The sequence below is a fragment of the Chaetodon auriga genome, chromosome 3 (genome assembly GCF_051107435.1).
Source record: "Chaetodon auriga isolate fChaAug3 chromosome 3, fChaAug3.hap1, whole genome shotgun sequence".
NCBI lineage: Eukaryota > Metazoa > Chordata > Actinopteri > Chaetodontiformes > Chaetodontidae > Chaetodon > Chaetodon auriga.
Genome location: NC_135076.1, coordinates 7,153,592 through 7,166,680, shown reverse-complemented (window position 1 = coordinate 7,166,680; position 13,089 = coordinate 7,153,592). Strand labels below are relative to the sequence as shown.

At 39.6% G+C, this 13,089-nt stretch overlaps 1 protein-coding gene across 1 annotated transcript; it reads left to right on the top strand.

Moving 5' to 3' along the window:
* The first annotated feature begins 5,025 nt into the window (after positions 1-5,025).
* rgs16 (regulator of G protein signaling 16) lies at positions 5,026-7,002 on the top strand. The gene is made up of 5 exons (XM_076727270.1): positions 5,026-5,166; positions 5,417-5,500; positions 5,616-5,677; positions 5,811-5,977; positions 6,211-7,002. Exons 1-5 carry the CDS (start codon positions 5,123-5,125, stop codon positions 6,424-6,426), a joined length of 573 nt encoding a protein of 190 aa, XP_076583385.1. The 5' UTR covers positions 5,026-5,122; the 3' UTR covers positions 6,427-7,002.
* Positions 7,003-13,089: the final 6,087 nt, after the last annotated feature.

Genomic DNA, 13,089 nt, shown 5'->3' with positions numbered 1-13,089 from the left:
CAGCGGGGTGAAAGTGAGGTACCAAGGACCTCGTCTGATTTATTTGTCATTTTCTCTTTGGCTGCAGTACTTCACAGACGGTGGCATAACAGCATCCCCTGACGAGAGGATGATCCCAATCCTGCTTTATCTTCTCCGCAGCAGAACCCTGATGGAGGTCAACTGTGAAAGGAGCACGCTGATCTGAAGATGAGCTTTCTCTCCATCCCAGCTGAGCCCAAATGAAACTGAAAAGTCTTCACCAGGCTGGAGATGGACAGCCTGAGATGAAAAAGGACTTCCAATTTCAGGTAGAGTGAGGTAAATGCAAGTCATATGAATAGAATTGTGGGTTGAGGTGAAGTGGGGTCCTGAGATGCAAGTGTCCTAAACTGGCCTCAGCCTCCATTCTGTCCCGGAGGTAATGAAGCAAGCTCAGAGTGAGAGGTGACCTTTCATTTGAAACACACTCATACAGGTAAATGTCACTTCTGATTTATCAGGATTGCCTGGTGATGCGTTTCCTTGGTGGGATTTGATATTCAGACTTGCCAGATTCAGGATAAATCGTGTTCAGTTTGTTTCTAGAATTTCAGATCAAGTAACTATTGGTACATCCACAGTTGAAGACTTTCCCTTCGTAAGCCGCAATCAGCCTCAAAGCTGCTGCAGACACAGATGCTGTTTGCATCTGTGTCACATGATTTTGTCACAAAGATGTGAGTTCCTGAAGTAATTCTATTTAGCAATTTCCAATTTGCATCTTTGGAAACAAAACTCTCATTCAAGACTTCCTTGAAAGATTTATCTGTTGATCTAGAGTGTGCTGTTGTGAGGGGGGAAATGCCAGGAGCATCCACAGAAGATGACCAGGCTAAAAATGTGAACACCAGACGCTGCTATTACCATTCACAAAATGGAAAGCTGTTTGGGATTAAAAATCACTCTTACGCATATCTTCTCATCAGCTACTTGTCTTTTTGAATACTTAGGCAGAGAGCACGACCACAGCAACACTTAACCTAAAACCAACAAGTAAACAGTGATGTCAGCTGAGCACAGACACAGAGACAGGGGGGCATCATCATGTGGAGCAGTGACCAAAACATGAAGGATAATAACATGACTGAAATCCAGAGTGCCATGTCAATCAAGCTTAAAATCTGTCTGTATGAGTCCCAGTGGGTACATTTGAAACAATCGAGTAAGTGCATCTTACATATCTAAAGATGTGGATTTGTCCAGATTACCACTGAGTTGAATTTGGTGAGTAATTGGAGAGATTTTTAGATGGCTAGGTTATGTACATAGAAAATAATCCAAGCATCCATACTGCAGCACTGAACACCCTCTTAGTTGTTTGTTTGGAAGGAATGCAATTTTTTCCGTTGATGGCTAAGTGCATGTTGAAAACGTCTTTTTAAATGAAGCTGATGTGACGAAAAGCACTGCTTAGAACTGTTTTAACAGAGATTAATTCGTAGGATTGAAAACAAGGCAACGGCACTCCTGGGCATACTGAGAAAAGCCTCAGTACAACCTCATCCGGCAGAGTCTGTCAGCATTAACCATTTAGCCTACAGTACATGAGTACTCTATAGTACATGAGGAGTGCATGACTCTCCGCGGGCATCAGTAGCACAGACGGCTGAACAGTGTAACTCTGTTGATCTCAGATAGAGATTTCAATTGAAGTCACAAGAGGAGTTTTTCTGAAAATATTACGTTAAAGACTTCTCTCACAGTTTTATCTTACTTATCACATCTGTATTTTTCTTGGAACACTGGTTATTATAATTGTAACAAAGGTTCAAATGTAACAAAAACAGCCTGCAGAGCAGTGGTATCTTCATATTTCTCAGAAGCCATAAGATCCAAGCCATTTCAAAAGATATACTTTCAACTGAATTTTCAGCGTGATAGAAATTGGGTTGGAGCACATACTGATGTAAAGTCTTATTTCCAGTTTGATGCAGTTGATGCGTGTGTGTTTTGTATCAGCCAGCCTCAAGGGCAGTGAATCCCCAGCTTTCAGAGAAGCCCTTCGCCCAGCAATGTTATACACCCTCACTCTCTTATGCTCTCGTTTCCGGTTGTCCTTTGTCATTGCAACTGTCAGAAGTGTACTGACATCACAGTATGAGCGTATGAGTAGGTGAGTGGGTGGCCGGGTTCCCCCAGGCTTCTCAGGCGAACCTTTGTTCCTTCCTTGTAATAAATGCTGCAATTAAATCCTCCCCAGCACAATGAATGTGGACAGGTTAGGTAATCCCTGTACTGTTGTGTTTCCTCCCAGCCTCAGCTATCCACCCTACATTAGCTGACTCAACTTAATCAGTGCTGTGTTGTCTTGGTGCACTGTGAGCTCTTGCTAAACGCTTGTGTATTACAGGCAGTGTCATTTGCACGGCTTCCTTTTTAAGCCCGGGGATATCCTTAGTCCAGACTAAACTGTTTTAAGGGTAAATTGTCCTTTCTTTTGTCAGTCATCTAACAATGTTAGTCTACTTCCTCTGTTGCATCTGACAGGACACTGTCATCATTCACAAAACTGTAAAAGGTCACCTGTCGTAGATTGTTTTAATTCTAAAATCTAATGTACCCCGACTTCCCTTTTTAAAGGATCTGTATGTTCAAACTTTTTTACTGTTTACATTAAAGGACCAAATCAACAATAAGTGGATTCTGCTAACGATATACGAAGTATTGCTTGTGTAGCCTGAGATGTGTTATTCCTCTGTCCCATAGAGCTCCACATGAACCCACCAATGAGCCACGCCAGTTTTTAAAATGAACATGGGCATTGTAGTTTTGTTCTTAAAGATTTATGTCTTTGTGGCTCTCCCATTGGCCCATTGGTTTCCAACAGACAGGGTATGGCAAATGGAAGTATTGATTTTGGTCATTGCTGGCAATGGTTGACATGTGGAATCATGTGTTTGGTTTTAGACCAAGATTACTATCAATTCTTTCAAAGCATGGAGACGTAAATGTTCCTTTTCCATAGAATACCTTAATTTACTGAATTAACGTTCCTTTCCTCATGACCAAACTGGTCGACCTGTGGTGCACTAAGCAATTGGTGGTTGTAGATTATTTGCAAAAGTATATGATAGCTAAATAATAAATGACATTATGTGCAAGCTACAAAACATTTTAAAGCTTCATGAGCTGTAAGCTCTTTTACATTAATCTTAACTACTATGAATGTATTGCTGTAGTAATTGCGCAATAGAGATAACTGACAGTTGCTTTTGATAAGATAAGATAAGATAAGATAAGATAAGATAAGATATAACTTTATTAAACTCCCACGAGGGAAATTAGGGGGTTACAGACAGCAACAATAGTAGCTGGAATTTGAAAAGACATGTAGAAGATAATAAAAAAATATGAAAAAACAAAAATACAAAGCAAAAAATCAGCTAAATATATATGTACACATACATTTTATGGGGTTTTTTTTGAGATGTACTGATCAAGAATTCCTTTGGATAAACTGTGTGAAGGTATTCCATGTGATGCATTTTGAATGAAATCAAAGGAAGCTTTATTATCATATTGTTTTGAGTTTTTCTATATCTTGCATCAATTTAGCTGCTTCTTAGGAAGCCACTTGAGAAATTTGATAACAAATGATAATTTAATAAGACCAGTAACATTTGACAACAGTTTATTCATTTATCTTTATTAAAGGGGAGTAAAGTGACATTTAACAGAACAGATCACAGTCCCGTTACGTCTCAATTCTTCGAAACGCCCATGGCGATAGACTTATGCAACGAGTGCAGTACAATGTTTCCACTGTTATCTGGGAAATAGTGGTTGGAGGTCCTTTCCTGCTCTACTTCCTACATGGGCACTGGTGGCTCTAGGTCTTGTAGCATCACAAAAACAACAAGAACACTAATTCACAGAAGCGGATATTATTATGAATAATCTCTGTTGCATCTCTGCTTTATTCAGCTACCTTCTCTATTTTGAAAATATGCCCACAAGAGGCTACTGTAAAATAGTGAAAATAATGTCTTGGAGTCATTCCTCACCATTCTTCAGTCACGTATTACCTTAGATTATCTTACATCCCTTCAATCTGAATTACATTACAAACAAATCCGAGATAAGCAACCTGCAGCTCGCCATATGGGAAACGGGTCCTTCCTTGGCTTTATTGTGTCGAGCAGTTGGTCATATAATTATATTAGTGTAAGCAAGCTGAATGTACACAGTGAATGTCACATCTCCTTCCCGGCATTCCCTAGAATTAACACTTTTATCTGGCCAATAACAAGGCTGAGTGTGATTGTGTTTACCACCAGAAAGATCCTTTAACAACCTGCCTGTGTCTTCGATTACGTCTTCTTTGTGCAAAGCAGGACTAAGGACAAAGCATGAAGCAGGAACAAAGGAGATGTCGAGAACTAATTAGACAACACAGAATGTTTTTGGCAGATCAGCTTGTTATTAGATTACATCATATATTTTTTGAAGTTACTGAGCTCTGTTTTGTAGTTAGTTGTAGGTTTGAGTCTAGAAGTTATTGCAATAAGGCTAATCAATTTTATTCATAAATAGACTAAATATGACAATTATATATATATGTGTGTGTGTGTGTGTGTGTGTGTGTGTGTGGGTGGGTGTGTCACATTCAATTGTCTGTACCTTATTCCAGTAATATCTAAAAGCTGGCTTCCCAGAACCTGTATGCGCAGCAGTAAATATACACAGTATTGCATGTTCATTTTCTACTCTCGTGTGTAAATAAGTTGTTTTGAAAGAGATGAGTGAAAGCAAAACACTAAAAGATTCACTGGGTAGTTTTCATGGACATGCAAGAAAAACAGAGTGGAACATCAGTTGCTTTTATCATGTTACAGTAATTTCCCAGCCTCGTCCTTGCACAGTCTCCCCCTTTTTCTGACTTCTATCATCTCTCTCTCACGGTCTCGCTCTCTCTCTCTACCTCCCTGTGATTGGCTGAGATGGCTGATGACATGTCAGAGGCAGGGGAGGTAGGATATAAAGCCTGTGCTCCAGCTCTGTTGAGACACTCACACAATCCGCTCCTTACTGAGCTTCACTGAACGGATATTTAACCACCACCCGACCAAGACACCACCCCTACCAGCTCCAACCTGCTGCTATGTGTAAAGGACTAGCATCACTGCCTACCTGCTGCTTGGAAAGGTACATGAAGCTTCATGCAAAACTCACACAACTGGATAGCAGGAAAAAAGCTTCGCTGTTTCATCTTTGTGCATATGTGACGTTTTGAGCTTAAATGCTCAGAGAATTTTAGGTTGTGCTAAATTTTCCACTCAGTTAGGCACTCAGTGTGGATTCATGCTGGACTCAATTGCACTGCACAGCACTGGCTTGTCAGTATGCAATCACGGTCTTGTGAAGAATATATCTAACCTGTTTCTTTCTTTCACAGGGCCAAGGAGCTGAAAGCAAGGCTGGGAAGCATTTTGCAAAAACCCAATTGGAATCTTTCTGGCTGCAAAATAGGACAAAACAAGTAAGTATCACACATACTGCACTGTCTATTACTCACAACTCATTTTACATTTATTGTCACTGTATGCTTGATTTAACATCTTGGTTAAATCTAATCTTGCTTCATCTATTTTCAGGCCAACCCTGGAGGAATGCCTCAGGTGGAAACAGTCCTTTGAAAAACTCCTGTCCAGCAAATGTAAGTACATAACAAGATTTTTGTCTTTTTTGACAAATTTATTGTCAAAGAAGTAATTATTCTTTCCAGACACATGCAGCCTCTGCAAGACCCTTATGTACCATAAGTAATGAAATTTTGTCTCTTTCTGCAGATGGATTGTGTGCCTTCACAGCCTTCCTGGTATCTGAGTTCAGTGAGGAGAACATTGCATTCTACTTTGCCTGTGAGGATTACAGGAATACCAAGTCTCCTGCCAAACTACCAGCCAAAGCCCAGAAGATCTACGATGAATTCATCGGCAGTGATGCTCCTCGGGAGGTAAGGAATCACCTCTTTTAAATTCTAAAAGTTAGATAACGAGAGCAAAAAACCCTCACTTTTCTGCTAAATACAGTCAGTTCTACTAACTACTCCACTACAAAGCTATACATTTTACCATTTCTCTTCCACCAACACATTGATTTCAAGTTAGGCATTGTGCTTGTAGCCACTAACCTCTCCAAAATGGACAAAAAAGGCTAACTTGGTTTTGCCCTTGTCCCCTTTTTCAGATTAACATTGACCACGAAACTCGTGACATCACCAAAGCCAACATGCTGGCGCTGTCCCCTTCTTGCTTCGACCTGGCCCAGCACAAGATCTACATGCTCATGGCCAAAGACTGCTACCCTCGCTTCCTCCGCTCTCCAGCCTACAGGGACATAGTGTGCCAAGCCAAGCCAAGCACCAAGGCAACCAAGCAGCCTCGGCAGGAGAAGAAGGCATGAAATCTCTCTGTGAGCCAAAGGAGAATTGTTAGTGGTCGCCTTAAAGGTTGAGAAGGCAAGAGAGGCACGAAGTTAGGTGCTGCATCATGAAGATGGACGCAGTTGCAGATACAGAGATCGTCATGAGAGCGGCGGTGAATGGGTGTATTCTGTAGACGCCGTCTACTTTAAGATAAGGAGGTTTGAGGGAAAAGGAGAGTAGAGGAAAAGTTGATGCCTTAAGTTGACAGTTGAGTGAATACAGATGAAGTCAGTGATGTTGAGTAAAAGTGTAACACACTGAGTGACAATCAAAAAGGAAGTTGGAAAAGCACTTTTCTTTGCCATTAGGCAAACTTTTGTGGTTGTCATGTGGCATGTTCCTCTGTCAAAGTCTTACACTGTTTGTGAACAGGCATGTAGGGTACTTTATGATTTTGTATTTATTTGTATTTATTTACCTGTAATATATTTGTTGCATTTTTACCGAACCAAGATGAAAAAACTGTGCAATTTTATTTATAATATTATGATATTGATATCACTGTTGTGTTTTTTTACATACCAGAAAATAAACTAAATTATTTGAAAATTAAAGTGTGAAAAATGACTAAAACGTGTTGGTCTTACTGAACAAAATCATGGTTTGAAAAGTATTTTGATCTTTGGGATATAAGAGAGCAGAACCACATGTAGGTACAATACAGTACCATATTTCAGATATTACGACACTTCTAGCTATCACAATGGGTATTTGAAGTATCTCATTTATCGCAGTGACATAGATGAAACTTCATGTGTAAACATACAGTCAGGTGAGGTTTGCACAAAGCTGTACAAATACCCCAATTCTGCAGGTTCAGTCATTCATAATACCTGATAGAAAAACGACAATGATATATTTGCTCGGTGTTATGAGGCATCCTGCAGGCAGTGCTGTGCAAAACTGTTATTCACCAAGGAAACTGCCCTGCTGCCATAAAGAACTCAGACAATGACAACATCCATCTGCTCTGAGCTATTATCACATATTGTGCGAATGAGAAAGAGCTTTCTAGCAAACAGGAAGCACAGAGAGATGATGTGACAGCATTAACGTAATAGGAAGAGCAATAAAACTTATTATGACCTTAGCAACTGTTTGCCCTAGCCATCAACTTCGGGTAGTAGATAACAGCAAAGCTGCTGCCAGGCTGGCGCACGACCACTGCTGCCTGCAAACCAAGCATGTGGAGAAGACATAACAGAGAGATAATACCAAGCCCTGCAAAGCCCTGTAGTTAGATAATAATGACATTGATTACAGTGATAATGTTGGTTATCTAATTTGTTCTCATTAAAATGTAACCATTTCCATTATGGTTGCTTTGGTCTGTTTCACCAGCAGGCAGAGTGCAAAATGTGGCTGAATGTCTGCTTTGTGTATTCAGATGTCATTAGCATAGAGTGGAGCCAGCGTCAGGTGGACAGCAGCTGGTCCACAGGCCTGATGTATATGAACATCTCATAATGCTGCCTCCCGCTCCATAGTAACCCTTTGATATGTTTATCTATATCTAAGCATAGCAATGACCATCTGTAATACTGGTTTTACTGTGGAAGTGTTGATATATTGTGTTGGGGGGGACATCTGAGAGGGATGTGTTCAGTTTTTAAGAAAGAAAGAAACTAAAAACTTTGTTACGATCCTGAGCACTGTAATTTTTGTTGTGTAGTAACTTTTTATCCTCTTTAAATTCATTGTTTTGGTATTATGGTCAACATATTTGCATTAAGATTCAGTCTATGCCATAGTTTTCAGCCAAACCACTGATAAGCCCACTGGAGCATTTAGCAGCTGAGGAATCTCATGTTTTTCGTGGAAGTTGGTGACGACCAAACCAGAGCGTAAAGCAGAGCGAAAATGTAACTTACATTCATCATGGAAGGAATATTGAATTGAATTGAATTGAATTGAATTGAATTGAATTGAATGCTGACAGAAACATGAATCCAAATGTATGCTAATGTTGCTTCATTTCTAATGGATGTGAAAGTAGGTAACACTTTAGACATACAGTCAAATGGTGATTCATGGTCGCTGTGCGTCTGTCAGCTTGTTTTGAGTATTTCTGCCCCCTAATGGCCACAAATGAATCAGTGCAGCTTTGCTTTTATTTTTGAAATAAGCGGTTTAGTTATGTAGCCAAAGATTAACTTGATGCAAAATCTTACATAGTGGAAAACATTTTACACTGACCTCTATGATTTGAAAGGTTCTGGGTGAAAGCCCTGTTTGTTTGACCCATCTTCCCACCCAACCTTCCTTCATATACAGACTTGCTTTTTATACTACATCACGTGACTTCCTCCCCTGCTGCTATAATTATTACAGCTACTAGAGCTTGCCGCCTAACAATAAATGGAAATATGGGTTGTTATAACTTGCACAGACAAACTATGTAGTTGTTCTTCTAGTGAGGACGAGCTGGAAGGAAACCAACATTGACTGTTGATGGAGACAAGACATGAACCAGTCTTGAAAAACAGCAGCACTCCTCGACTCCTCTTTTGCTTTTGTTTCTCAGAGATGACAGTTATTGCTGCATAGTTTTGGTTTTATCTGCTGATTTGAGACATCTTTTACAGAGATTTCTACCATTGTGCCAGTTCAGAGAAAGTGAGCTTTGTGGTGGGCAAAGTATGCAAAGCAATGCTCCTTACCAGAAAAACACTAAAACCAAAAAACCAAACACAAATCCCACTGTGAGCAGTTTTAATTGGAACTACTTTCCAGTGAAAATAGACCGTAGTTCCAGTGGGACTATATGCAGTGAAATGCCTTTCTTTGGGTAAAATAGACCACTAGACCTCTGCCAGATCTGATCAGTCTGATTAATTGTCTCATCAATTGTGAAATATGTATTTCAAACACTTGCTGTAAAATGATGTTCTCTAACAAAGCAGGCATTGCGAAGTCCTGACAGTTTTATCCATGTGCCATTAAGGCCAAAAGGAGTGCAAACAACAATAACACAGTTGTACCATTTTTAGTTACACTGATGTCCATAAATAGCACTCTGTGTGTTCAAGCGAACTCTCAGCTGACCTCTGGTCCACAGGGCAGGACGCTCCAGGAGAGACATGTTATACCAGGACACAAAAGTACTAACAAATTCATTTTCTCTTTCATTTCCAGTATTAAACACAAAAATTAGGTTTTTAGAAGAACCATGTTTCATGTTTGTTTTGTATCATCTGGGCCCTGGAATCAACAAAGGGATGTTTTTTCTTAGCTATTGAAATTGTTTTAAGGAATAGTATTTCACTGATTATTTATTATACGTTATAAAGCAGCATCATTTAGTTTCTGGATGTGAAGTAGCAAAGAGCTTAGATTTCGCTATGTGTCTCTATATGTGATCATATTGAATGTCTTGTTGGTTGTCCTTCACATTGCTCACTGCACTGCACTGCTCCTACACCAGCACTGTGTCTTCTAATCATGAAATGACACTGACACCTAGCGGCTTGATTTGTAATAACAACACTTGAAAAAAAAATGTAAAAACATTTTATCATTTGATATCTCATTGTGTGACCATCCAGCAACACAAATACTGAGATGATAAATTAATTCAATATTCACCCATAGAATCTTTGACATCTTTTTAAATCAGTGGTTCCCAATATGGAGCTTAGGTCACAAGGTGACAATAATGAATAGAGAAAAAAAAAATCTGCATTTTTTTTGTGAAATACTTGATATATTTACCTCACCAAGCCTACAAAACATTTACCAAATAAAATAACAAAAGACACTCTTTGGTTGCTCACAACTCATGCCACTGATGGCCATAACCAAGCAGACATTACTTCAGAAAAGAGAATGTTCTTCAGGCACTGTAAGGCAAGGGAGGGAGCTATGTTAAAAACCTTCATTCAGTCAAACACTGACCACTTTCAGCCTCACAGGGTTTCATCAGGGAGGAAAAATTAAAAACAGTTTGTTGCATCATATAATGAAATGACCAGCAGATACAGAGAATGATGGATGACACTGTCCCATCAGTAAGTATTAGAAAGTTGGTTATAAGAAGGGTTTAGAAAGTGTTTTCAAATTAATTTCTCTTCGATGTTACTTCATTTTAATGAAGCCAAGAGGGTTAGGAATTACTGTTTTAAACATGAATATTGACCATTAATATGAGCATTTTGCTGCTTGCATTAAACTTTGAGTTCAAAGTCTCAACATTTTGGCTAGTTTGCCAAACAATCAAGACATTTTAGCAAAACCTTTAAAAAAAAAAATAAAGAACATTTTGCGAAAAGCAAATTTCAGCATGAGTTTTTTGAAGGTGATAAGGAACTGACTGCCTGAATGCAAGTTTCTTTCACAGCACTGGGGGGTAGTGAAAGGATGCAAAGAAACCTGTACATACAGTCCTGTCTGATCGCTGTCCCCATTGTTTTTCTCACTTCTGACCTCTGATCTCGAGCAGAGGTGAAGAGGTGAAGGTGACGGTTTGGATGAAGTTAAAGTCAAAGATGATCTTATTCATTCACGAGAAGCGTAAATTGATAACCAGTGACAGTTGCTGCCATCTTCTTCATCTGCTGAGCTTTATAACAGTTGTGCTGTATTACCACCATCTGCTGGATTGCAACATCTTCACAGCGCAAACTATTTACAGTGTCCACCCAAAGTGATCCCAGTCAAGACATTGTCCACTCTAAAACCCAGACCCAATTCAGTGGCTGCCTGGCACACAAAGGTGTCTTTTGAAACAACTGGACATCAAGCATTTCTGATATTTATCATGCATGTTTACTGGCATACAAGTTATATGTTTAAATACTTTAAGCGCTCAAATAAAACATAACTCTAAATCACACTGATCTTTGAGGAAACGTTAATTAACTCCTCTCCTAAAAAATGTTTGAAAAGTAGAGAAGAACAAAAATACGGAGGACATGTGCTCCATGTCCTAAATGTCTGTTACAGCCTGAATGTTGTCACTGTGCTCCAGAGAGGACGTACTGTCTGTTCACCATAAGTAAGACTGAACCCTTCAGAGCCATGATCGTCTTCATCACATTTAGCTGTGTTGAACCTCAAGTTTAAAATAGGTGCGGATCTGGAGTAGATGACCCGATGTGCACATTCCTCATATCTCCCCCAGGACTGGACATGTGCATCTGCCTGATGCAGGCACACCTCAATGTGGCCTAAACCTCTGGGGGGGTGCTTTCTTTTCCATAGTACATCATAGTACTCAGAGTACATCCCTCACATCCCCCAATGCCTACTGCACAAAAACAAAGATGTTTATGTTGTTGGAACAGAGGAGAAATCGAGGAGCAGGATGTGAAAGGAGGAGAAGTGCAGCAGGAGAACAGATACAAATGAGGAGAGGATTCATGATAAACACATTAGATGAGTGGACAAGAACAGTGAGAGGGGGGAATGTAACAGCAACAGCGTCTTAAACTCCAAGCGTGGGAAATCTCCTGGTGTTGGTCCCTTGTGGAAAAGGAAAGCTGTGCTATCTAGTGACTCTCAGTTCCTCTGGGTTCACATCCTCTGTCCTCTCAGGCTCAAACTCAGGCATGGAAAAAAAAAAGCTTCACATACTGCGTCTTTCGCTTTTCCAGATTGATGTATCGTTTCACTTGCCATGTCAGTGTTTCAGAGTATCAGCTTTAGTTTCTGTATGACTGATGTTTTTCTTAATGCGCAATATAGCAGATGACCATATTATCATATTAGAGTTTCCGGTGTTTCCACTGATCTCGGGCCCCCACGGTCAAAAAAGAACAAAAAAAAAAAAAAAACAATAGATAAAAAAGAAAGAAAACGAAACATTAGGTGAACCATCATCTGATCACTTTTGTTACTCCACTTGTGGCTTCCAGCTCCACAGCTCTGCACCGTATTTTAGGCTATTTTCATACTGTAGTCTTGTAGCTGCTACTTGTCTGTACAAGACAGCCGTAGTAACACAACATAAACAGAAACTTTTCATTTCTTTTCTGTGGCTGCGAAAACAACACACCTAACTACCCTTAATAACACAAACTTCTCTGTGGCTGCAGCAGCTTACCAGCCAGTAACAAATAGGTGCAGTTAGGCTGTGGGTGTGCTAACCAGAGGTGGAAGTATTCAGGTCCATTACTTAAGAAAAGTACTAATAACCCACTTTGAAAATACTCTACTCCAAGTAAAAGTCCCATTCTGAACCTTACCAAGGTAAAAGCATGCATTATTGCAAAAGTCAAATTTTCATGAGCTCAGAAAATCAACCTTTTCACACAGAGCTGATGTTATCTCATTGTCAGTTTATCTTGGGATGTGACCCTTGGTGACTTGAGCCTCGTAACAATGTATTTTTGCATTGTTAAATTAGTAGTTTTATTCTTTAAGTAAAGAATCTGAGTATGTCATCCACCACTGAGTATAAAAGTACAAAATACAATCAATCCTACATACAGTAAATGCACAGGAGAAGAACAAAGAACAAATAAGGCAAATATTTAGATAGTAGCAGTGAAGATAACAGAAGGATTAGTTATTAAAGAGGCAAACAAAAGAATATGCTTACGTTATAACTCTACCAGAATGTTCTGTCACACACTCTGTGTCATGTAGCAATCTGTTTTATCAACATGACGTAACTGAGCTTACTTTGGATGAAACTGCAGCAG

Coding starts and splice junctions, on each gene's coding strand:
- rgs16 (XM_076727270.1), top strand. CDS start 5,123: ATGTGTAAAGGACTAGCATCACTGCCTACCTGCTGCTTGGAAAG. Junction 5,167..5,416: donor CCTACCTGCTGCTTGGAAAG/GTACATGAAGCT, acceptor TTTCTTTCACAG/GGCCAAGGAGCTGAAAGCAA. Junction 5,978..6,210: donor GCAGTGATGCTCCTCGGGAG/GTAAGGAATCAC, acceptor CCCCTTTTTCAG/ATTAACATTGACCACGAAAC.